The sequence below is a fragment of the Quercus suber genome, unplaced genomic scaffold (assembly GCF_002906115.3).
Source record: "Quercus suber isolate HL8 unplaced genomic scaffold, Cork oak 2.0 scaffold_93, whole genome shotgun sequence".
Taxonomy (NCBI): Eukaryota; Viridiplantae; Streptophyta; class Magnoliopsida; order Fagales; family Fagaceae; genus Quercus; species Quercus suber.
Genome location: NW_027069558.1, coordinates 329,306 through 356,348, shown reverse-complemented (window position 1 = coordinate 356,348; position 27,043 = coordinate 329,306). Strand labels below are relative to the sequence as shown.

At 34.4% G+C, this 27,043-nt stretch overlaps 3 protein-coding genes across 3 annotated transcripts; 1 reads left to right on the top strand and 2 right to left on the bottom strand.

Moving 5' to 3' along the window:
* Positions 1 to 541: 541 nt before the first annotated feature.
* Positions 542 to 1,872, bottom strand: LOC111994381 (stromal 70 kDa heat shock-related protein, chloroplastic). Its single transcript, XM_024026252.1, has 4 exons — positions 1,741 to 1,872; positions 1,014 to 1,114; positions 753 to 951; positions 542 to 643 (listed from the first exon to the last, which is right to left on the bottom strand). Exons 1-4 carry the CDS (start codon positions 1,870 to 1,872, stop codon positions 542 to 544), a joined length of 534 nt encoding a protein of 177 aa, XP_023882020.1.
* A 319-nt stretch (positions 1,873 to 2,191) lies between these two features.
* On the top strand, positions 2,192 to 10,098 carry LOC111994402 (RINT1-like protein MAG2). Its single transcript, XM_065774470.1, has 4 exons — positions 2,192 to 2,630; positions 3,733 to 3,837; positions 4,426 to 4,511; positions 7,795 to 10,098. The coding sequence occupies exons 1-4, from the start codon at positions 2,324 to 2,326 to the stop codon at positions 9,706 to 9,708; spliced, it is 2,412 nt and encodes an 803-aa protein (XP_065630542.1). The 5' UTR covers positions 2,192 to 2,323; the 3' UTR covers positions 9,709 to 10,098.
* Positions 10,099 to 22,348: 12,250 nt separating this feature from the next.
* LOC136067960 (glutamine synthetase leaf isozyme, chloroplastic-like) lies at positions 22,349 to 25,688 on the bottom strand. Its single transcript, XM_065774469.1, has 8 exons — positions 25,660 to 25,688; positions 24,470 to 24,557; positions 24,228 to 24,356; positions 24,068 to 24,142; positions 23,237 to 23,290; positions 23,108 to 23,145; positions 22,571 to 22,730; positions 22,349 to 22,471 (listed from the first exon to the last, which is right to left on the bottom strand). Exons 1-8 carry the CDS (start codon positions 25,686 to 25,688, stop codon positions 22,349 to 22,351), a joined length of 696 nt encoding a protein of 231 aa, XP_065630541.1.
* Positions 25,689 to 27,043: the final 1,355 nt, after the last annotated feature.

Sequence of the window (27,043 nt, the reverse complement as noted above, 5' to 3'; positions counted from 1 at the left end):
AGCATTTTATTTTGAATTGTTTGTGAAAAGGGTGTTTTGGACTTTAACTAGTGTGACACCTAAGTGAAAATCATGTGTAAGTCATGTGATATTAATTTCTATCTAATTTAACAGTAAAAGTAATGTGAGGGTGCGAAGTGTGATAGTTTAGAGTTGTTCTAACATTACAAAACCTTCTCAAAGCATAACAATACAATAATTCAAGTAATAAGAAGTACAAAAACAATTCAAACATAGCAACACAACAATTAAAAAGTATAAAAAACATACATATTAAAACATAAAAGTATAAATTTAATAATACGATATAAAAAAAAAATCATAAATTTAAAGTTAAAAGGCTAAAAACATATATGAATGTCTTACTAAAAACTTATAAAAATAATTTTTAAATTATTCAAATAAAAACGGGGTGGGTGTAGGGGAAAATGTTAACCCCATCCCTGCCCCATTTGTTATGGGGGCGGCTAAAACCCGTCCATTAAACTGTTTTCTAGGGTAGAAGCCTTGTCTCTCCAAGTTCCTTGAGCTGTTTCTCTGTCTAGTAGACAACAGATTCAGCTTGGTTCTTTGTGTCAATGACATTTCTCTTCTCCTTGTAATGCTTTGCAAACCTCTCTGCTTCATTAACCATCCTTTGCATCTGCATATTTTGACACATTTAGCTTTGTTTCTTTTCATCTTTTGACCTCATGCTACAAATTGAAATAAAGATCAAACATTTATCCAAACCCTATATATTTTAAAAATACCAATTTAGTATTGGGCAAATTTATAATGCCAAAGCCCTGCTTCTCCCCTGTGCCCTTGTCAATTGCAGTAACCGAAAGAATACCATCCAAATTAATGCAAAACTTCACTTCAATTTGAGGAACCCCACGAGGTGCTGGTGGGATATTTAAAGAAAAGCTGCAAACATATCTATTGTCCCAAGCGAATTCTCTCTCTCTCCTATGAAAACATTAATTTTAACATTAGTCTGCCCATCTACGGCTGTGGAGAACACCTCTAACTTGGAGGTCGGCAGAGTAGTATTTCTTGGGATGATCTTTGTCATTACACCACCTAGTGTTTCAAGACCTAGTGACAATGGTGAAACATCCAACCCACGACACTGAAAATAAATTGTCACAAATGAATCAAACAAACAACAGAGTTATTTACACAATATCAACTAGAATTTAACAATCTAGCCCACACCTAACCAAAGTTTCCCATATCCAACACCCCAAAACTATCATTTAAGTTTTTTTCCCCTTTCATCTCCTTCTCCTACATTTACTAACCAACCAAACATAGCCCAAAACCAATAACTTCAATAATAACCCATTATCAAAAACTAGAAACGAAAGCACAAATACCACATTCACAAACCAAATACTGTCATATTAAACCAATAAAAATTAATTAATTAATAAAGCTCTCGCTTAAACAAAGACAAAAACTTTTAACAAACCCATTAACAAAAACACAAAACCCATCACCCCATTTCTAAATTCTAATTCCCTTTCTCTTAAACACCATTTCAATGTCACAATTTCAAAAAGGTAAAAACTTTCACAAATCCATTACTCAAAACACAAAACCAAAACCCAACCGAGAATAATTTCCTTCCACTCTCAACACAATTTCAACTTTCAATGTCACAAATCACAATTTCCAAAAAAAAAAAAAAATGACAAACCCATTACTAGAAAACACAAAACAAAAACAAAACCCATAATTCCAATTCCTTCATACCAAAGGAGGAATTTGCTGACCATGTGAACCCATCTTCATATTCAACACACGCAGAAGCTTGGCTTCCATCGCCGTATTCGTAGTCCCCAAATTGATCCCATCCACTTTCTTGTTCACTACTCTCAACACCATGCTATTCGCTCTTAGTTTCGGGTAAAACGTTGTCGTTTTGTGTCTAAAGAAAAACGCTTTGGAGGAAACAGAAGCCAAATTGAGCTTCTCGGAATACCTAGCAGGAGGAGGAGGAGGAGGGGTAATTCGAAATTAGGCAGAGGTTGAAGACGCTATTGAAGAAGAATGAGATAAACCCTAACCCTAGAAATTGAGAGAGAGAGAGAGAGAGAGAGAACCATTGTTTTTTTATGGACCCAACTTGTTTTGGGCTTAGTTTTTCTTTTTAATCAAAGCCCAAATCTGGGTCGAAAGCAAGTCTTCGGACTCAAATACTCACTCTGCCCCTCCCTCCATAAAGCAAAAGCACCCTTACACTCGCTTTCTCTCGTACAATCGTATAAAAACTTCCCAAAATACCCTCACTCACCGTTCAAATTTCCCACCCTGAACCCAACTCCGTAAATGCCATATGGATTACGAAGACTCGTTCCAGACGCTTCCTGCATCCAACACGCTCTCTTCCTCGGTGCTCTCATTCCTCAACGACAAGTTTCGCGCCAGGACCGACCTCGCCGGAGCTCCGGCACTCGTCTCGGAGCTCCGCACCCGGTGCTCCGACTTGGATCGGACCCTAACCGACCTCAACCGGAGCCTCGGAGCTAGCCTCGTCGCCTACGCTTCCTTCTCCGATCGATTTGACGCCGTTTTCGACGATCTCAGCGCCAAATTGATTCGACTCCGATCCTCTACTTGCTCTCCTACCTCTTCCTTTTCAGGTTCTACATGCATTTCTCTTATATGTGAAATTTCTGCAATTGAATTTCAAATTTTGATGAATTGAATATTAACTTGGTGAATTAGCTAATTAATCAGTGGTTAAATCAAAAATCTTAGTTTAAAAAGCATAAAATTTAACAAACAAGAAATTAAAAATTTTAGGTTAAAATGCATATTGCACCCTCTAAGTTTGACTAAAAGTTTCAAATTTTATTCAATTTAGGCCTTCTGTCTAATTGCATTAAAAACAATTTCGGTTAAGTATGCAATAAACTAATGAAAAAAAAAAAAAAAATTCTCACTTTTTTTTTTCCATGTGAAAATAATAAATTTTTAATGGCAATCAGAATGCCTGAATTGAATATATTTGAAACTTAAAAAATTCAATTGTATGAAAGTAAAGTTAGAGAACTGAAATGAATTTCAGTAAAAGGTGCAATTTGCATTTTAGCCAAAATTTTATTATTTCTAAAATTTACTTTATCTTGGATATAAGGTGATGAGTGGTTAAGTAAAGTTGTAATATAATTTTCAATTTTGATTTTTGGGTTAAGAGAGATAGAGATTGTTTTACTTATCAAAAAGAGAGAGAGAGATTGTTTGGCATGTGTTCATGCAAGAGATTAGATGATTAATGTTAACAATATAGAATGTAGGATATTAGGCTACAAAAATTATAGTCTCAAAGTTGTTAGGAAAAATTAATCATTATTGATGATTCGACACATTTAAGACATTTTCCCCCCAAATAGTTTAGGGTTTTAATTCTATGAAGCACGGACACTTCATTTGGAGTGCTGTATCCACATTGTACTAGTGTCAAAACCTCTGTGTCGGACCTGTACCATGTCTGTGATTCCTAGCTTCTATTGGTCTAATATTTTGGAGATCTTGTTAGAGTGGGAAAAATAGTGTATTAGCATCTTTTTATTTTATTTTATTTTTTTATTTTTAATAAGAAAACCCAATTATTATCATAAAATTTTGAGCTTTTATAATGAGTGGAACCTTTTTATAAAGGGGGTGAGTACTTTAATTTTGAGGGCTGTGGTGAAATTTGTGAAATTTTGTTGATAATTTTGTTGTGAAATTTGCATATAGATGGAGGAGGAGAGGGAAATGGGAAGGCGGAGAAGATATTGGGGGAGGAGCTGCCAGCATTGGCGAAGGAGGTGGCAAGGGTGGAGACGGTTCGAATCTACGCAGGTTAGTTTCTTTTCTTTTTCTTTTTCTTTTTTTTTTTTTTTTTTTTTTTTTTTTTTTTTTTTTTTTTTTTTTTTTTTTTTTTTTCTTCTTTTGAAAAATTGCTTTGAGATATGAAAGTTGAAGAATGTAGTGTGTGAATGCAGTGGTAAGAAAAGTGTTTTGGTGATTTTGAGTTGTGGAATTATTAAAAAATGAGAATAGTGAGTGGGAATATGTATGTTTGTGTGTGTAACATTTGAAAATGCATTGTAGAAGGTTCATGAAAGTGTAAAATGTGGAATGTTTTTCTTTTTAGATGGTGTGTGTATTCTTGATATTGTAGAGTAAATAGTAGTGGAAAGGATTTCATAGTTTTTCAGTAATCATGGCATGGGGAGAGTCTGAATTGAAGGGTAAGAGTTTGAGGTCTGTAGTGCTAGTAAGCTTTAGCTCTAGTGGCATCTCCTTCCCTTATAAGTTCTAGGTAGAGGGTGAGGTCGTTGTTTCAAGACCCATTAGGTACTTGTGTAGCTTATGAATAATAAAAAGAAAGAGTTTGAGTTCTGTCGTATGTAAGCTGGCCTTTTAGTTTGTTGTGTTACATATAAGTGTGGAAGGACAATGTGGGTTGTGCCTTGGGAGCAATGTATTCTGATTTGGGGAATTGTCATGAGCTAGTGTGCGCTGTTGCTGATGTAATTCAGCTCCGTAGATAAGTGTTCTGTGCACTGTTGTTGATGTATTGTTTCTTCTTTGTAACAATGTTTGCTCATTCATCATAAAGAATTTTTTTTCTTTAACGTGGTGTATATGGAGGGAGTGTAATAGGCAGATGTTTAAGGATGTGGATAGTTCGGAAGACCAGCTGCTTGCTTCTTTTAGTGAGTTCTTTGTTTGACTAGTCTTGGGCTTGGGGATTCACATCTAGTGATTCCCTCCCTCTGTTTTATAGTTCTCTTCTTTCTTGTATTTATTTTTCTTCTCTGTTCTTTCCTCTTTTCTTCTTTGTGCATTTTGCCTTCTATGTGCTTTTTTTGCATAAAGTAGCTTTATCAATGTAGTCATTTCTTATTTATCAAAATAAAAAAATTATTATTAATTTTTTGACTAATTCTGTTGTTTGGAAATGAGGATTTTATTCTTTACATGCTGTATTTGGCAATGTGGAATTGAAATTAAAGCCCTCATCATGGAAATTCAATAAGTGAGTAATCTAGTTCGATTAAACTGCAACCCTATGTTGCCAAACACTGTCTTTGGATCTGTCTGTTTGTGCTTTCTATTGCTTCTGTCATATTTCCTTTGGATTAGTGGGCAGAATGCTATCATATGCTGAGTACGTGATTCATTTTTTACAAAAATTTATTTTGAAAGTATAAGTTTAATTAGAATATAGTATAGAATTCTTGAATTGTCTTCCCTCCCCCCCCAATCTTTTTCTTCCTCTGCTGGGGGCTTGAGCGTGTTTACTCATGCCAAAACCTGAGGCCAGCCACCCAGAATCTCTCACCCATGGCCAAACAACCCAAGCTGGCCACTCAAAATCCACAAACTGCCACTTTACAGCAGCAGCACCACTCTTGTACCCAAATACTCTCCCCAAAGTACACCAAAACAATCCTTGAATGGGCTGCAGACTGCCATAATTGACAGCACCCCCACCACTCTAATGCCCGAAATCCTCTTCCCCAAAGTACACTAGATCGCCTATAAAAAATCCTCAAACATGCTGCCGCAACTGACACAATCAAAGCTCCCTCAATCTAGAGAACCCAGGCAAAGCCCGACAATCGAATTAAAGTCTGTCCACAACCCATAATCCGAAACCCAGTATACAATGCCGCATTTGTGGACACATAACTGTCATACCTCTCACTGCCACTGCCAACCCAAACCCACCACACACAACCAACACCAACACCATGACCCCCCACACATCTCTAAAGAAATCTAGGAAATTATGCCCCTACTGGCCCCTCTGTTGTTGGGTTTGGAGTGAGAATGTATAGATGGGACAAGTTATGGAGCAATTTTGATGCTGACCAACATCAAAGGAACTAATTGTTGTTGTTGTTGTTTCTCTTTGCTAGAGTGATTGTTCAATTGCCAACTTCTGAAATCCTAAGGGATAGGAGAAAGAAAGGAAAAAGAAAAAGAAGATCATGGAGAGAGAAGATAAAGAAAAAATCCAATGAATTTTAGAAAATTTTTTTTATTAAATTTTATTTTAACTTGTATTATTTAGTAAAATAAATCACGTGTGGTGCATATTGTTAGACTTATGGTTAAGTGATTAAATTCATCATTTCTTAACAGCTTAAACTTTTGGGACAATCGGTAATTTAACATGGTATTAGAGCAGGAGATCTTGAGTTCGATCATTGCCTTTACTCTACCTCCCATTTATAATATTAAATTCCCACTTGTTGGGCCCCTACTTATTAAGGTGAAGTTTAGGCCCATAAGTGAGGAAAAAAAAAAAAAAAAAAAGGAGAAAGGGATACTCACATCTGAATTCTGTGTGGAAGAATGCTTCTTTAGGTTTTTGTTCATAACAGAAGATACAGCGTCTTCAATATCACCACCCAAAGTGTCAAGCTTTAGTGCCGTCTCTGAAAGATAAAATAGATTTTTGAGAACAAAGAATTTTTATCACACAAATTAAACATAGTAGGTGTTACAAAAAGATATTATTCACCTTCAAAAAGGAAAACTAGAGTGAAAATGAAAAATAAACACAAACCAAGAAAGACCGGGAAAGCCAATCAAATGGCAGCACAGTGATACACATGCAAAAATGCAAGTAGAAACACAAGCCCACTATGCTATAAAACTGAATTCAGCATTATGGTTCTAGATTAGCAATTCCACATTTGCCTAAAAAATAAAAAGCAGGACACCTCTCGATTTAAAAAAAGGGGGGAAATGCAGGGAGGGGGATAGGGTAAAACACCCACATGATTATAACTTATAACCCTAAGTTAATGGAGTTGGGCATGTTTGACAGGTGAATGTGGAAGAGTCACAAGCATTTAATCCCCATGATTTTGAACAGATGGATACCGCTAAATTGATTAAGTTTCTTAGTCATGCGTGTTGCTTGCATCCATGCAGATCCCGACATTAATACTATGTGATATCCAATGTGAGAATTATGTCCATATGAAAGTATTTCATAGGTAAGGAGAAAACAAAATAGGCTCTGGAAACATTTATAAACTGAAATTTGTCCACCCAACACCAAAATGAGCAAATAAAAATGTAAACTCAAGGATACATTATTTTTACAATGACAGATGTTGAAACACGAACAAGATGAATCCGGAAAACACAATGTATGTTCCTATAGGGAAAAGAAAAGGTAGGCAAAATGCTGTAACAAGGAAACTCAAGATTGCAAGGACCTCACAGTGCTNTTTTTTTTTTTTTTTTTTTGGTATTTTGGTTTGTGGATGCGGCCTGCGACTCTGTGATCTGATTCTTTCTCTCTCTCTGTGATCTGATTTTTTTTTTTTTTTTTTGGTATTTTGGTTTGTGGATGGCGACTCTGTGATCTGATTCTTTCTCTGTCTCTGTGATCTGATTTTTTTTTTTTTTTGGTATTTTGGTTTGTGGATGAGAGAGTTGGATGCTGAAAATATTTTGAAATTTTTTTGATTTGGACCTCGAGTATCTGAGACTCGAGTTCCACGTGGGATGCCACGTGAAACTAGGCCAGGTCAAACTATAAAAATCGAGCATCAAAGACTCGAGGTATGAGCGCATATCTCGATTTTCTGAGACTCGAGGTGCTAAAAAAAAATAGTTGAAAACGTTGACAACTAATTATATTGTTAGGATTTTATGGTTATTTGGCCATTCGTTTTTTTGGGGGGGGTGGGGGGTGGGGGGGGTGTTGACTGTGAACTGATTGTTTTACAAATATAGTTTTCTTAAGTTATTATTATTATTACATTTCTTCAATCTCAATTGTTGTAGGAAATGCGTCTGCTTGCTATCAAAACCCTTAAAATGACAGAAGAAGTTTTAACATCAGTTACAAAGACACGCCCTAAATGGGCACGTCTTGTGTCAGCAGTAGATCACAGAGTAGATCGAGCTCTAGCCGTTTTACGACCCCAGGCAATTGCAGATCATCGGGCCCTTCTTGCATCCCTTGGATGGCCTCCTCCCCTTTCTACCTTGACTTCCTCAAACCCAGATAGAAAATCAGCTGAAGTCCCAAATCCACTTTTCACAATGCAAGGGGACCTCAAACACCAGTACTGTGAAAACTTTCTCGCCTTGTGCAGACTGCAGGAGTTGCAGAGTCAAAGGAAATCCCGGCAACTAGAGGGCTTTAACCGGAAAGTTGCTTTGCGCCAGCCTCTCTGGGCTATTGAAGAGCTTGTAAATCCCATATCACTGGCATCCCAACTCCATTTCTCAAAGTGGGTTGATAAGCCAGAATTCATTTTTGCTCTTGTATATAAGATCACCAAGGACTATGTTGACTCTATGGATGAGTTATTGCAACCACTGGTTGATGAAGCGATGCTAGTAGGGTACAGTTGCAGAGAAGAATGGATTTCAGCAATGGTAACCTCCTTATCAACATACTTGGCAAAAGAGATATTCCCTGTTTATGTTGGTCAACTGGATGAAGAGAGTGCCACTGGTATTCGGTCACAGGCAAGGATTTCATGGCTCCATCTTGTTGACTTGATGATATCTTTTGATAAACGAGTCAGGTCTCTGGTAGAACATTCTGGAATCTTGCTTTCCTTTCAGGAAGATGGGAATCTGCAGAAGATTTCATCTCTCTCTGTCTTTTGTGACCGACCTGACTGGCTAGATTTATGGGCAGAAATAGAACTTAGTGAAGCACTAGATAAGTTGAAGCCTGAGATGGATGATGAGAGAAATTGGAGAATGAAAGTTCAGGGGGCAGTTCTTTCATCTGTTCCTGAGGATTTCAAGTCTCCAGCCGTTTCCAGTGCTTTTCTTCGGCATCTATCATCTAAGATTGATCGTTGTCGATCATTGCCTAGCATATCGTTGAGATCAAGGTTTCTCAGATTAGGTGGTGCACCTATTACCCGAAAATTTTTGGATTGCATACTTCAGAGGTGCCAAGAAGCTGAAGGACTGACCGCCTTAACAGATGATGATGCCATTATTAAAGTTGCAAATTCCATTAATGCTGCTCATTACTTTGAATCTGTGATAAGGGAATGGTGTGAGGATGTCTTCTTTCTGGAAATGGAATTGAATCAAGGTGACCAACTGGGATTATCTGTTAGTGAGTATGGCAGTCGTGAAGAGCCAATTAAAGGATCTGAAGGAGGTATTTTTGATGAGGAGATTGGAAAGTTGGGGGAGTTTAGAGCTCAGTGGGTTGAGAAGATATCTGTTGTTATCTTGAGGGGATTTGATGCTCAATCTCGAGATTATATGAAGAACAGAAGGCAGTGGCAGGAAAAGGGTGAAGAAGGTTGGACAGTTTCCAAGTCTTTAGTTTTAGCTTTAGATTATTTGCAAGGAAAAGTTTTGGTAGTTGAAGAAAGTTTGAACAGGATAGACTTTGTTAGGGTCTGGAGAAGTTTGGCAGCTGGGGTAGATAGGTTGGTTTTCCAGAATATTCTTATGAGCAATGTGAAGTTTTATGATGGTGGTGTTGAGAGGTTTGACAGTGATTTGCAGGTTTTATTTGGGGTGTTTGGGGCTTGGTGTTTGAGGCCAGAAGGATTCTTTCCAAAAGCAAGTGAGGGCTTGAAGTTGTTGAAAATGGGTGAGAAGCAGCTTCAAGATAGTCTGGCAGGAGGTGAGAAATGGATGAAGGATAATGGGATTAGGCATTTGAGTGTAACTGAGACGGAAAAGATATTAAGGAGTAGAGTATTCAAAAGTTAAAGGCTTTAGAAGTAAACTTTTCCCATTTGTGTATTGTTGTCCCAAGAAGACACTGCAACTTGAAGGAACAACCGGGAGGGTAGCTCAGGTTTATTGAAGCAGTGGTTACCATATTGTGTACATGGCTCTGGACTTCCTGAACTGACCAATTCATTTTAACAACAGTAATTTCCAGTTTCCCTCAACCCACTTCTTACAACGGTCAACCACTGCTTACGCCCTAGAACATCTCCTGTTCTTAAATTTCAGCCAGGTATGATGTATCTACTGCCTATGTGGCAGGTGTGCTTAATAAATTGTAAATGTGGTTCAAGGAAAACCACTCCATTCGTTATTAAATTATAATTACTATTTGTTTTAGCAATTGAAATGGATATACAATTTACATCTTTTTGTGGTTTCATGACATTAAAGTGTGAAAATGTCTGGGTATCTATGTGTGAAGTGCCATAGGTCTGCCAATAAGAGGGATGATGAAATCTTTCAAGCTTCTGGCCAAAGAAAAAATTTAAAACAAAATAATGAAGACATCTTTCAAGGTGTATACTTTGCATTTGTTTCTTGATCTGCTTTCTTTTTACTTTTGTGTTTCTTAGGACCATTTTGGGTGAAAAGAGTTGAACAATCTCCAGGCTCCTAAGTCATTGAATGGGTCTCTCAGAAGAGAATAATGGTAGTAATGGTGTTTCCTTCAAATTTTTAACAAAATTCCTGATTCTATGACTCAAAATACATGTGAAATTTGGAACTTTTGAGAAACTACTGTGATTTACTCCTGTAAACATCAAGGGAAATTTTATCTTATATCTTTTGTAGGCCCTACGAATCAAGATATGATAGAGGCTATCATGTTTCCGAAACATGTTTCCTCTCTCTCAAGTGGGGTGGGTGGACCCCACTTGAGAGAGAGGAAACATGTTTCGGAAACACGGTGGACTTTTTCAACAAGATAATTAAAAACTGTCCTGAATCTAGGTTCGATACATAAACTGTCCTCAATCTAGGTGCGATACATTTAAAGCGAATCATGGCTACTCTAGCTAGGTAACTGCTCAAGTTTGGTTGGCACTGGCTGATGATGTAGGGCGTGGGACATGTGAATTATAGTGGGCAAGGACTGGGTTTGTAGAGAAATTTTTTTACAGCTCCAAAGTTTTCTTTTTGGACCAAGTGACAAGATAGATTCCTTAACAAGTCCCATACTTGCAATGAGTTAAACCCAAGATCTCATCAAAATGGAAAACAAATTAGTTGAGTCGATGGTTTGTGAGAAGAATTTTGAAACAGAAGGTAGCTAGTAAGCACATATTTTACTACTATTTAAAGATCCCTTTATTTGATGGCAAGAAATTAGAGGATAAAATCTCTAAAATTAGGAATGTTGACAGGCAATTGGGTTTACTTACCTGCATCCCCTTCAAGGGTTTTTTTTTTAATCATATTTTTTTTTTTGGGAAAAACAAAAAACAAAAAACCTTGCCTTTAATGAGGTGGTATATCCTGTACCCAGCATATATGCCGGGTACCTCACAAGGAGGCGGGACCCACACACTGTGGGGCCCACCTCTTTGTGAGGTATTGGGCATGCATGCTAGGTATAGGATATACAAAATCACCTTTACTTGCATATGAGTGGTAAATATAACGATAGCTGTCACTCATGATGGACTTGGATAAAATCAAGTGATTGCAAGAAGTAGGAAGTGTTAGAGCTGAAGGTATAATAAGATAGGTCTATCTTAATATATGTCTAAGCTCATGTGTGCTTGTTGACGCAAATGATTGCATAACAACAATACAATACTACAAATACAACAAATTTTACAAATTGTTGAAACGATAAGCTATGATCATTAGTACAATATTAATTTCACATTAGACTATCACTATTATCACTTTTATTATACATCAATCATAACCTGCCACCTACCTTGATAATTGTGGAAAAAATGTTATCATTAAATTTATTAATTGTGTATATATACGGTTTGATAAATAACTTTTCTATTATGTTCTAGTGGAATTTTCTTCCCTATATTTCACGTGATTCCATTCTTTTCTAAGCCCAAATATTTGACAGTCTGAATTCAGTCTGCCCTTCAAGATGGTATCTAGTTTTTATTTATTTATTGGTAACAAGATGGTATTTAGTTATTTATTAGCCATATGGTAAAAAACAGATAGCAACGAATTTTCGAATTTAGTACTAAAGTTTGACAGCAACAAAACATAATGTACGGACATGCTAGAAGCATATAGCTAGGTGTAACGTATAAAGGAGACACTGTTGCTCATCTCAGCTGACAGGGCAGTTAGGCCATTGGTCTTACATGTCCCCTACAGTGGACGAAGACAATGCCAAAGAAGGACCACAATGGCCTGTGCTGTGAGTACTGGTTCTTGTCCTGGACTCTTCAAAGCTTGTAGGGGCTAACCTATAAAACTGTAAGGTCTATCAAGTAATTTGCTTCTTATCGTTTTTTATTTTTCTGAATTGCTTTGCTTGCTTTGCGTGACCTATCAAAGATCTCTCCCTCTTGTTTTTTTCTTTGCTGAATAAAAAAGTGGGTTTCCCCCACACCATGTGTACCACGTGAACTTTCAAAGGTCTTTCCTTATCTTGAGATGCTGGCATTGGTTGATGTTGCTAAAATAGGACAGGCATTATTTAAGTCTCACTGTAGAAAGCCATCTTATAGGCAGGGCACACAACCATATATAGGTCACTGTAGAATGTTGAATTGGAAGACATCTCACATACAAGTCTGATAAATGGTGGGGTCAAAATGGACTTCGCTGTGAGTTTGAAGTTCAAATTTTCATGCATATATGGTATTCATGATGTGTAGCCGCATATATAATCTGTTTGTGGAACCGGTCTAATTAAGAACAATACTATCAGAAGATCATAATTGAAGGGAAGTGTATAGTTATAGGAGACGTGGCTGGAAGAAGGGACGATAGATTTTGAGAACAGCAATATCTTCAAGGTCAATAATGTTAAAGTAGTCCTTATCTTCAAGGTCAATAATGTTAAAGTAGTCCTTATTTTTCCTCATCCTTCGGCTCTTTTACTCGAAACTAATCACTGCAACACTCGTTTCACTTGTACCTCTCCTCTGTCTCTCGCTCTCTCTGCTACAATTAGGACAGACCAATTTGAGCAACAGTGGCTGCATGCAATTACTGCCGGAAGCAGAAGATTTATAACTGTTTAGGGTTTTGCAGCGTGCATGAAGTACAATGGATAGCCTGAAATTGAATACCAACACTTCACTGATTTCTTTCTAGACATATATATGTGTTAGGGTTTTAGGTTGTCACAAAATTAATCAATTCTTAGTCAAATAATTAATTAGATTAATTATGCTTTAGATTTCAATTGAATATCATCAGACAAACATAGATCACATAAGACACCAAAATGATAACCTATGAAAACCGATGAAATAATCGGTGGTAACTTCAAGAATTTTTTCCAGGATAGTCATTAAGAAACATAAATTATACAATATTTAATAAGAAAGATGGTTATATATCATTATCAATTCTACAAACTATATCTATTTCAAAATTTTAGTTAAATAAAATTTTTCTTGGATTTTTCTTTTTGTCTGTAAAGACCCAATATATTGTTAAAAGGACCAAAGTTTGACTACAAACTTAGTTGTAGCCTAAGACATCAACTTTCACTAAACAAATTAATATGACTACATATTCATGATCGAGTTCACCATCCTCTCAGGATTGAGAGTCTATGAAATTATAAGTCGTGAGATTTATTATTTAGGTGACAGTTGTTAATTGAATAATTAATCTCACAGTGGTCCAGTTTAATATGTCTTACATATTTAAGACACATCAACATATCAACTAGAAGTTTCCACTTCCATGATCAAGACAAACTATCTTAGTTGAAGTGTTATAGTCTTCGCAAATAAAAAGCTCAATTTCATCACCGACTACGAATTACATTTTGTGTTTACAAGGAACTTGTGATTTATATCTTTTATAACTAAATCACATACAATGCATCTTAAGGATTATGATAATATCCAATTAGTTCATTTACAAATAGTCTCATATAATTAAACAATTTAATTATTTCTAATATGCCAATAAATTGGATTTTAGGACATAAACCCTAACAGTTTTTTATTCAAGAAAATTCGATAGTGTTGGATCTATTTATTATGAGTGTTGTAAAAGGTCACACTTAGGTAAACATGGTAAATTTGGTTATCGGATGTTATTTATTATTTGATCCATAAACTTATTTTTTACATATAATTTTAGACTACAAAAACTCGAAAATTAAACATTTGATTGAAGACATAAGTTATTTATCTTTAATTTTCTTGAAGTTTTGCAAGCATGGAGGATATAATTTTTTTTTTTTTTTTTTTCTAATTGTGGAATTGTTAAAATTCATATCTAATAAAAAAAAAATATTGAGTGAGTTGTATCCTTAATCTACAACCAAGTTTGTTACTAAACTTTGTCCAAAGTTTAATTATATTGGACCTAAAAAAAGTTAGGGTGGTCACACATATTTTTTAAGGTAAAAAAATCACAAAATTTTTAAATTTTATATATAATAATGACTTTTTTTCCCAGGCCATGGTGGTCTTGTGACCACCTTGACTCTTGGAGTTGCCAATGGAAATAACCCGTTTCACTGTAAAAAAAAACCTGGGAAGATTTAACTTAACAATCCTCAAGACAAAAAACCCACTAGAATATAATGGAATTTTGTGCAATATATTTAACCCTAAATCTACTGCTGCCTCATGTAATATTTACTCACGTGACAAGTGACTGCACGTAACTATGAGATTCATAAACTCTTCTATTCTGAACTGTTGCACATGAACTACTCGTTCGTGACTTTGAGATCCACTCTTAAAGTTTTAAGTAGTAACTATAGTCAATTGGTTGTAGCAACTTCATTGATCATCGGATCTTTTGTATGCACGTAGGCTCCTGTTGATGCTTTAAGAGGACTTGGAAAATTTTAGATCTTTGTGTAGAAACATTGCCCTCTTGTGTATGTAAAAATGTGCTCTAGAATTTGTATTTATTTGAACTTGAGTTGCACCAAAACCCTAGATCAAACGACTGTAAAAATAAACTAAATATCCAATATGCATGAATCTCAATTAGTTGAGATGTGTAATTAGACAGGTCGAGATAAATGGATTTTGACTTGTCGAGCTGCAGCCAAAATGCAGCATTTCAACGGTCTATTTTCTACTTCTTTGAGTCTTCCACTGTTTTGAACCTAATTTGTCTTGATCAAATATAATCCAATGTAATTCTATCTAGAAAAACAATGTTTTAAACTGTTACATTTGTTCATGGTTGGCAATCTAAATATGGACTTTACAACATGATTTTATCTAAATACACATCATTATTCTTTTCTTAAATTTTTTTTTTATCTAGGTTAAAAAAAATCGATTAACACCAATGTGACCTAGTCATAAGGGTGGCAATGTTTGACATGACTAGAAAACACAACACACTTGGTGTTTAGAGAAAATAGGTTTGTGTCAAAAGAGGTCAACATGCTTTAACACAATTAATAAATAGGTCAATTTTGTGTTTACTTGCTCAACTCCCAATCAACCTGAAATAGCCTTACTTAAAAAAAGATTCAATAGTTGGGGGTGGGGTAATATGAATTCTAGATGTCTCTATTGAAAATATCTGGAAGCGCTAGTTATTGAGCTACAAAGCTTTTGGCAATGTCATTTTTATCTAGTACAAATTGGAATTCTAAATATAATTGAGTAAAAAAGAGTCATTTTCTAAAAAGTATTTTCTATAAAACTATCTTAATTTTTTTTAAAATGTTTGGTAACAACCTTAAATGAGTTGAAAAACTATCTCCTAACTTCATTTATTTAGCTTGTTGTGAGATAGTGTTGTCTTAAAAAAAAAAAAAAAATAGTGAAAAAAAAATCTAAAAATAAGTCATACTTTTTTTGTTGACTAAATGTAGTTTTTCTTTGACTCATTTTTTCTAATGTTATATACCAAAAACTGGAAAATTATCTTTATACAAAGTTTTCAATCGAAACAAACAGAGTTTTATATTGATAAAATTTTTATTGAAACTCTAAAATCCCTAATTCTTTTACTCAAAACAAAGTAAAAATTAATCTTTTTTCACTTTATTTTTCTTAAATTGTGTATCAAACAAGTTAAAATGAATTGTGTTGTGTCAACCCTCTCTAATAAATAGATTGTGTTTAGGTTGAAATGTTTTGACACAATTACTAAATAGGTTGAGTTAGAGTTAAGCCATGAATTTGGATACTCTTGTCAAAACACGGCACGAACACGAATTGCAACTCCTACCTACTTGTTAATGGTCACATTTAAAAGTTTAAACTAACAAACAAGCAAACTTTTTATTTTTATTTTTTATTTTTTGGTAAACCAAACAAGCAAACTTTATTTTCATATATATGGGTCTAACTTTGGGAAGTTGGTTTCCAATGTTAAAGACAGTCCTTTATGAAATTTTGTGAGGGCGTCCACATCACAAGGCAAGGTACCAATATTATAGCATAGGACGTCATTTATGGGAGATAATAGCTTTGCTACCGGAAATTTAGGGTCCAAATTGAGAGGGTTCGTCCTAACTCCTAAGAAAAAAAATACAAACAAACACAAAGAATAGAAGGTTGGTAAATAAGGCCAAATACCCAATTATTTGCTTTTCATTCAGTCCCCCTCCGGTCCTCCCCATCAGGTGGTGTCTCTCTCTCCCCCGCATGACTGTGTAGTTTAGTCATTTAACTTCTTGTGCATGCATTGTCACATCAGGCTTTAAGTTCTTAGTTTGCTTGCTCTGCACCGACAACTACTACTAAACTGTGTCAACAGTACTTAGCTCAATTATTTAGAGCATTTTCAGCTGATTAGGCATTTTTTAGCTGTTTAGTGAATGTACAGTTATTTTTATCTTTTAACTATTTATTTTTTTAAATACATTTTTTAACTGATTCTCTATCTCATTTAAATATTATTTATTCATTCATTATTTATTTATTTTTTTTAAAAACTACACATCTTTCAACATTTTTTATTCAATACCTGATTATTATAATAGAAAAAAACATTTGAATAATGAACAATAGCCCGTCAGACTTGATGAGTTATTGTTCATGAGCCAAAAAAAATTCCGGATATAGAGAGTCCATTGGAGACTTATTTTGTGGGTTTACTCCATATAGTAGAGAGGATTTTGTATTTAGTTCTCCTATTGGAGATGCTCTTAATACTTCACTAAACTGTGTTAACAATTTTATAGCTCAATTGATTAGTACATCTCGGAGTTTCAAAATACTACTAAATTCATTTGTTTTTTAAATTCCAATATCTGTATATTGGATGCATGTTATATGATTTAATGTAAGGATTATACTCATACATTGTGTTTTAACCATATGATTTACTATAAGTACATTTATTTGTTATGGGTAAATTCTAGTGGAAAAGTTGTAAAAGTTACAAAACTATTCCGATTAGTCTCTATTGCAATTTTTTTTTTTTTTTTAAAATTAGGAATAATATTAGTGAATTTTCATGTAATTTATATTTTGTACATGATTTTTAAGTAACCCATGAATATAAGCTCTACATGTGGAATGATATGCTTAGGTTTATCATAACTATATTAAATTTATTAAAATAATTTGTTTTATGATCATTACCAAAGTTCTTAAAAAAAAAATTAACAAGAAATTTAAAGTCAGTTTAATCTTTTATCTTAAACTAACTAATGCCTATGCTTCATGTGTACGCTATTAGCTCATTTTGAGGTTCGTTTTGAAAACTTTAATAAGAAATTATGTTTTTCATGGTTCATGTTTAATATTCATTATGTTGTTATAATATTTGAAAAATTAATTTCAATTACATATTATATGTCATTATAATGAATTAAAAATAGAAATTAGTGGTAAGATATTACATTGCCTTTTTATATTCTCCATACTTGTAAAATATTTAAATAATTATGTAGAGATCAATAACTATTTATTTGTAAAATATTTAATCAAATAATAAATAACGTCAAATTAACATGAATTAAGACATTTGTGTTAAGGACAATGAAAGTGTGTAATTCAACAATGCAATTTTGAATATATATATGACAAAATTTAATTACAAAATTGGTTGTAGCCTAAAACTACAACCTTATTCAATAAAATAAATAATACTACATATTTTGAAAATCTAACAATTGAATTGCATGTTCTTTACACTTTTAATATACATGTTAAATTTTGTGTCAACCAATTTTTGTAACTAAATTTTGTACATATATTAAACTTATAAAAAATGTTGAGTGGTGTAATATTAACAAAATATTACACTTGTACTAGATTTTATCTTTATATATATGAAACCGGATTGAGTCCAATGTACAAGAGCACTGAATTCATATGTGTCAAATATTTGCTACGTGTCAATATTGATATAACTACCACATTTATTCATTTCTCTTTAGTTTCTTCACAAAACTAACGTAAAAAGAAAAAGTATATATAAACAAATAAATTTCTAGCCTAAAGTGTTTACCTTAATCTGTAAGACTCAAAACGGGATCTTATTTTGGTTTTTGAAACTAAATTAAAGAAACCTCATTCATTCATTCAAAAAAAAAAAAAAAAAAAAAAAAAAATTCCTAGTGACAGAAATCCGTATAATGGTCATCTTTTTGCTCTCTTCTATAAATATAGTTCATATGTGGTTTGGACAGTAGGAATTTTTTTTTTTAATTTTTTTAAGATTTGAAAATCAAAAACAATTCAGAGGCAGCTTGTCAGGGAATTGGAAACGAAATTTTGCAGGAAGGATGTGGTAGTGCAAATTTCCCAAACCACATATGAACTAGATTGTAGTTTTTCTCTTTTCAGTTTTCAGGCTTGATATGCTTTTCATTTTTAGAGATTATACATTTTCATTGATTTTGATATCTGAGTTTAGGAAACAAACTAGAAGGGGGGCTAGCTAGGGGTGGGGGTTAACATAGATCAGACTCTGAATCCTCTTGCTTCATGCTAGATTAAGCAAGAATCCATTTGGCTATTATTTATGCAGATAAAGAAGGAAAATTTAGTTCAAAATGTTTTTTCTTGTCAATGAAGTATGTATAATATATGAGGCGGAAGCGTATAGAACTTTTCATCTTTTCCTCAACTTTATTCTATTAATTGCAAGACTCAATCACTAAATGTCTCTACTTTTTCATTATAGATTTAAAAGTTCTATTTTTAGTTTTTTGATTGAGGAGAACATTTTAGGTGAGATAGGTACAACCTTGTTTAGGTGAGCATTTGTTACAAATTAATCTAAAGTTTAAAGCCAATAAGGACAAAATTACAAAACAAAACAAAACATAAATAAGAAAGAAAATTGTTGAAGATTAGAACAATTTATATATTAATGGGGTTTATAAGGCATAAATTCTTTAATCAACAAAGTTCTTTAAATCATGTCATACGACTCCTAATATCCAAACTTGGAATGGAATACTTATGGGCCAACAAGAAATGGCACCATGCCCTAAATTACAGGTGTGGGGTGTGAAGTGTGAACTCTCCATGTCAGATCTGCCAAGAAAATAAAGAAAAAAAAGAACAAAGAAACAACATGGTTTTAGGAAAGAATGGTTCTGCAATTTCCAATTAGACACAAAGAGGACAAGGTCCCCCAACCTAAGTTCCCTATTAAACAAACAATGGAAACAGTATCTTTTCGTAGCATATTAACAATACTTGTGAGTTCTGACAAGTTCATAGCATTAGCAAGTACCAATCTAAACCTAGAAACGTGTCCTCATGTAGTGATAGATGTGTTAAATTATTTTTATGACATTGCAAAAGTTGAGAGGCTGTTTTCAAAAACTTATTAGCCAAGTCCCACTTGATTGTTAGTCCTTTTAGTGCAGTAATGTGGGACAAGATGGGCCCTAATTTTCTTATCAAAATCGACCACTAATGTCTTTTGCAAAGGTCTTTTTCCAACATATTAATTTTTTTGTCCTTAAACTCGACCTCCATTCTCTTTTTAAACTGCCTCTACCTCCTCGTTCAACTTCCACTCTAGTCCTTGTTACAAGGGAGCTCAAAGAAAAAAAAAAAAAAAAACTAGTACCAACCGAGCTTCAGTCATGTCTAGCCGAAGATCAAGAAACTTCACAAATGAAGAGATTAAAGATCTGGTTTCGAAACTACAATCACTGCTTCCACAACCTAATCAAAGGCTCAACCAAACGGTATAGGCTAGGGTTGATTTTTGTTTTTCCTTTCTACTTTTTGTTACTATCATTTGTCTTACTTTCACTACTTCTTCAAAGTTTTCACAGCCCTTTTGTAAAATATGATCATGAAGTGATCATATATATAAGGTTGTTCTCCTATCTTACTTACAAAAGGGTGTAGATAATTATTAGAATTATAATTAAATGATATGATAGGAAGTGAAGTTTCTGAGTCATGTACTCTTTTATTTAAAATATTAAAAAGAGTCGGTTTAGTTACAAAACTTTTGATAAATCCACTATTTTCTAACAATTATAACTATTATATATTAAATAAATGAGAATTTATCATAGTATTATAATAAATAGTTTTGAGTTCGTCAAATATAATGAACAATTTTAACATTAGGGAACGTACTTGATGATCGATAGAAGCTATTCATAGCCTACAGCAACCAGTAAAGTTTTTAAGGGGGGGGGGGGGGGGAGGAGCTAGAAATATGAACATATATATCACCCGGCCAGGGTTTATTAATAAGATTTCTATCACATACACAATATGCTTTGATACAATTGATAGATATATAGAATCCTTGTGAGTTGTGAGTAGAAAATAATAATTGGAATCCTTTAATATTGCTAACCAATTTTCTGTCGTTTGGTGTAGCTATCAGCATCTATGGTTTTAAATGAAACCTGCACTTACATCAAGAGGTTACAAAAAGAGGCTGATGAACTGAGTGAAAGACTCTCTCAACTGCTGGATTCTGTGGACACTACTAGTGTTGACGTAGAACTTATTAGAACGCTATTGCAACAATAAAAGCATATCTCTCTCTCTCTCTCTCTCTCTCTCTCTCTCTCATGTAATTTTGAATAAATAAATATGTATGTTCGATGTTTTTGCTTACTGATCTTGTCAATATGCTAGTCATCCTCCGACAAAATATGTATGTTTTTGTCCTACATTATTGATCAATGGTGAATATATAGTAGCTATTAAAAAAAAGCATATTATATATCTAGATTAACCTTTTTTTTTTTTTTTTGATCATTCAATGATTAGGACAGAAACCAAGACAAGTGAGAAAGAAGGCTAGTAAGCTACTAAACTTAATAATTGAATTCATGGAAGGGGTAGTTGTTAAGAGTTAGAAAGGTATAAGATAACGGTTTGAAAAGTGAAAGCCAAATAGGCTTATAAAGTAAACTGTTACTGCTTTCCATTTAAAATAACCAAATCTAGTTTATGATTCAATGATGATTGGCCATACTTTCTTATTTACAGCATCAACATATCCAAAGTTTCAAACTAACTAAAAGAGAAAAAAGGTTGGTTGTTCCTCAATTACCTAATCATAAATGTTCAGCAAAGCAGTGATAAGTTCATGTTTTCGGTTCACGCTCATTAGCATTTTTGATAGGATTCACAACGATAAGTTATTCAGATTTTCTGCTCTTACAAGCCCAAGAAATAAAGTATTACTATAGTTACGTCCAAATAAAAAACGTCAATTCAGATCGTCCTCCTACTTTTTATTTATTTATTTTTAATTTAGTTATCAAAAAAGCTGCAATAAGTTCGTTAAAAAAAAAAAAAAAAGTAAGTCTGCACAGTATACATGTAGCGATTGTACTATTTGCATATAAATGAGTTACAAGTATTACTCTTCTCCTTCATTCATTGTGAAATTATGAGCCATACACAACCACTGTACCCCTTTGATCTGTACAACTTCATTTTGAAAAGCTGCTATCACCTTCAATTAATGAAAGGATCCAATAATGGTTTTATTAATCTGTACTCAACTTCTTGTTTTTCTCTTAAGTACCTACCTATAGCTACCATTAAGTGACTGATCTCCTTCTCCGCCAAACCTTGGGATCCGACGTGTACATACTAATTAGGCAATACGTTTTTGTGGCATCCTTCCGATGTGAATGTGTAATTATCGCATCAAAACTTACTTTATCGGTTTTAGTACATCATTGAACATTGCATTATATTAAAATAATAATTAAAAAAGCCCAGCTATTATACTGTAGCAGTAAAAAATTGTACCGTAGCAATTTTACAGTACAATTTTACAGTACAATTCTACTGGAACAAATTGTTATTTAATTTGAAACACCTCATGCTACAGTACAATTGTTATTTAATTTAAGTACCTATAGCTACCATTAAGTGACTGATATATTTCTCCACCAAACCTTGGGATCCGATGTGTACATCATGTTTAGGCAATACGCTTTTGGCATCCTTTCACTTATAAACTAACTTCTTTTGACAAGTTTTCACTCTTGATAAGTTTTTTTTTTTTTTGAGGGGACACTCTTGATAAGTTGGATTTAAATTGTTCTTCATTCAAAAAAAAAAAAAAAAAAAAAAANAGAGAATTGTTGTGGTATTGCTAAAGTGGTACCTTTGCCTTTCTGCTCAGTTTCACGCCCCACACGTATCGAGCAACCACGATTAGCCACTCCCTGCATATAGAATTTTTAAGAGATTTTATTAATAGAAGTATGAATATATGTCCATCTCGAATTGTCTCAAGTTAGAAATGGGTTTGGAGAAGAGCGTACCCAAGAAAATGTGTTAATGCTAGCTGTTTCGTGCTTTCCAGTTAACCTTCTTTCATTCCCTTCTCCATAGGCACTAATATGCTCTTTGTGGCGAAGTGACAGGTTCAAAATTGCCTTCTTTATAACCTCAAAGCCTCCTTCCTCCCTCATGCTCTTTGTACTGTTAAATAATGATAAATCAAAATTTCATAGAATTAGCACCATTTCCGTATATGCATATTAGCAATTTCATTAATAGAACCATTTCCCTTTCTATTCCCCTTTCTGGGCCTGAAGAGAGGCAATAAAAATCTTTTGTCCCACTCTTAGTATTCCACTTTATGCTTCACCAATTGCAGTATGTCATGTGTTTTTCTTTTCTTTTTTTTTCCTGCTCATTTTAAACCTTGGTTACTTAAAAAAAAAGGGGGGGGTGGGGTGGGGGGGAAGGTACTTGTAACAGACTATGGTGAAACACTCAAAGTGGGAAAAAGGATTTTATTTGAAGAGAGGAGATCCCAAATGAAGCAAAAATGGAAAGAGATGGAAAAAAAAAACCTGTAATTGGTGTGGCATCCTGCACCATTCCAATCACCCTGTCAATACAAAGAATTCAAAGAGAGATTTATCAGTTTATCTAATTAATTCATATGAAGATAGGAATGTTGTATAATAGAGGTTTATTACCTCTATTGGTTTTGGATCAAGTGAGAGAACAACACCAGCTTGTTCAGTAATTCTCTGCCAGACAGAGGAGAAACAAAATATGAGTAACTTAATGGTAGAACAGACCCACCTACCAAGACACACAAGACGATTCTTAAAACACATGATCATATGAACAAATGGATACCATAGGCAAGTCATCATCTACTAGTCCCACAACTCATTGGCAACATGGTTGATATCTGATCCAGTATATGTTACTTTGGCTGTGGACTATTTATTTGTAATAATAACCACCTTTCAGGTTCAAAAAGAAGCACCAAAAGTATAAAATACAAAAAAGAATAGAAAAAACAAAGAGAAAAATTTCTTCTTCATGGCGCTATCAAGAACAATTTCATAGAAACAGTTTCTTATTATTAGCTGTTCTATCACATTCAACTCTTTTTTTGGTTCATTTAGAGAAGGGAAGGATTCAATTAGAAAAGCTAATCACATCCTTGATAGAAAGTCTCTTATACAGATATCATTATCGTGGATCCAAACTCAATACCCATTGGCTAAGAGCAATAATATACCATTTGACTTCATATTTCTCTAGCATAGCACTTTCAAATTTGTCTAGCATGAGGATAAGCAAAATGGAACTTCTTTAGTTTTATAGTCACACACAATTTTACGTATCAAATATTTCTAACTGATCATTTGTAGCCATTAAGGTCTTTTCTTCATTGATATACCCAAAAAAAAAAAAAAGAGGTCTTTCTTCATTGAAGTGGCACCTGCAGTCTTTATACTTTTTCATAAGGTTCTGCAGTTTCATAGACCCAAAAGTAATTAGGAATGAATTACCTCAAGAATGTATCTTGAACACCAAATGTGATCTCCAGCTTCAATTCCCACACTAGGTCCTACTTGAAACTCCCACTGCAAGGCAATCACAAAAATTAATAGTGACAAACATTACATGAGTTCATAGGCAAGATATGAAAGAGGAGAGTGAGAGGAGAACCTGGCCGGGCATAACCTCCCCATTGGTGCCACTGACGTTAATTCCAGCATATAAGCAAGCTTTGTAATGAGCATCTGATATGTCACGGCCAAATGACTTGTCTGCCCCAGCACTACAGTAGTAAGGACCCTGAGACAAACTTAAAAGTATCATATACATTGAATTCATGTCACATACTAAAATCATACAATCAAATTTGCAGAACCCTATAATCATAATTTGTGAATACAAATTGATAGTACCTGAGGACCAGGATAGCCTCCAACGGGCCAACCTAATGGCCATTTCACATTTGTTTGAAGTAAGGTGTATTCTTGCTCTATCCCATACCTGAGATAATTAATCAGAAATCATCAGCAAAGTTCTCTTAAAATACATTTCAATAAATAAAATGTATATGAGGATGGTACTTAATCACCATGTATCAGCATATACATATTCACTTCAGGAACCCTATATATAATCATTGTTCAACTAAAAATACATGCAATGTACTAAAAATATATGTCTGCAAGTATATCACACCTTTTAAACATAGTAGAATGGATGCAATCTCTCTCTCTCTCTCTCTCTCTCTCTCTCTCACACACACACACACACACACACACACACACACAACACACAAATAATTCTCAAGAAAACTCAAATTTTGTTCACGGTTTGCAAACATTCAATCTATTAAGCCTAACATATAAAATCAATCGTAAATGTATTTTGGGATTTAAGATGAGTAGAAATTTATTAAGAAACATTTATTTTTGTTTCTTATCTTTACACACACAAAATCTCTTCTAGTTTGGATTAATTCATGTACGTACTAAATTAGTTTTGGATCTTAGTATATGTCTTATTGTTAAATGGTAAAATTTGTTTTCCATACTTTGACCCCCCAAAAATGAAATTATGATTCCATCACTACAAGAATCGTAGATGAAATCACTTTATGCATCAAAAAATTGAAGATATGAGAAAGTATCTTCTACACTTGTTCCCCAAAATGAAGGTCTTATGCTTATGGGATCCACAAACTTATAAGAGGACCGTCTGCTTCAATCACAATTTAAAATCTCATTGATCAGAAGTAGAGATAAGATTAAGAAATGACAAAAATCCGCTTAGAAGCTCTACCAAAAATCCGCTTATAAGCTCTAATTAGATGGATCAATGCGTCAAATTGATATGACATCAATCTACAAAGCTCTACCAAATTTACAAGAATTAAGAAAAAAAAAACTAAATAATTATTATCATAATAAAAAAAAGTATGTGCAAGAAATTTGAAGTTTGTCATTCTCCTAATTATGAACGAGTTACCGCAAAGCCTATTAAGCCATCATAGCCTCAGTCACGCGCCTCACGCGCCGCCACGCGCCTCCACGCGCCGGAATTGTTCTTCACGCGCCTCCACGCGCCTACACGCGCCAGATCTCACCTGCTGACGTCAGCCCTAGGTGACGTCATCTGCTGACATCATCCTGATGTCATCTTCATCTTCTATTCTGCTGACGTCATCGCTCAGTCAGCCTGCTGACGTCATCGCCCAGTCAGCCTGCTGACGTCATCCGTTGACTTTGACGGGGTTGACCGTTGACTTTTTGCTAGGGTTGACTTTTTTGGAGTTCAGGTGCTTCTTACCCAGTTTTTCGCGTAGATTTTATTTTTGTAGTCCATTTTTGCATATTTTGCTTCTAAATGAAGAATAAGGACAAGTTTGCTTCCTTTTGCAACAATCGTCGCCGACAATCCAACAAACGGTTTTGCAATTTTTGCAAACGTTTTGGCCATAATATTGAGACTTGCTATCAGCGCAACAAATCAGTTGTTTCTACTTCTGTTGCTACAGTTGCTAACACTAAGGGTGTCCAACCCATGGCACCTGTCTCTGCACAGTCTCAGTCTTCTGGATCCACTTTCTCCATTTCCAAAGATGGCCTTATAAATATCATCGCCAATGTTATTCATATGGTTGGTAATGCATCTTATTCCTCTTCTCTCTCAGTTTTATCTGGTATATCTCCTACCTCTTGGCTTATGGATTCTGCTTGTTGCAATCACATGACACCTCACTCATCCTTATTTTCTGACCTTAAACCTGCACCACACCCTCTTAATATTCGTACAGCAAATGGTTCCACAATGTTTGGTCATAATATAGGTTCAGTTTCAACCTCCAACCTCAAGGTTCCTGGAGTCTTTAATGTTCTTGACCTTTCTTATAATTTATTTTCTGTGGGACAATTAGCTAAGTTAGGTTATTGCATTACCTTTGATTATTCTGGATGCATTGTGCAGGATCCTAGGACGGGACAGGAGCTTGGGACCGGTCCCAGAGTTGGGCGGATATTTCCCGTGGACAACCTTCGTCTTCCTCTTGTCCCTCCTATTCCTATTGCTGTAGCTGCTGCAGTTTCTTCCACTCCTTCCCTTGCACTTTGGCATGCTCGACTTGGTCACGCATCTTCCTCTCGGGTACAACAATTGGCTTCTAGAGGTTTTTTAGGTTCAGTGTCCACAGAAAATTTTGATTGTGTTTCATGTCAGTTAGGAAAACAACCAGCTTTACTTTTCAATACTAGTGAATCCATATCCACTGATATCTTTGACCTTATTCATTCTGATGTTTGGGGGCCTTCCTCTGTCTTTAGTATTGGTGGGTCTAGATATTTTGTTGTCTTTGTTGATGATTACTCTCGCTATAGTTGGATTTTTAATATGAAACATTGTTCTGAATTATTGGAAGTATATTCTAATTTTGCAAAAATGGTTGAAACTCAGTTTTCCAGATGCATCAAAATTTTTCGATCTGATAATGCTCT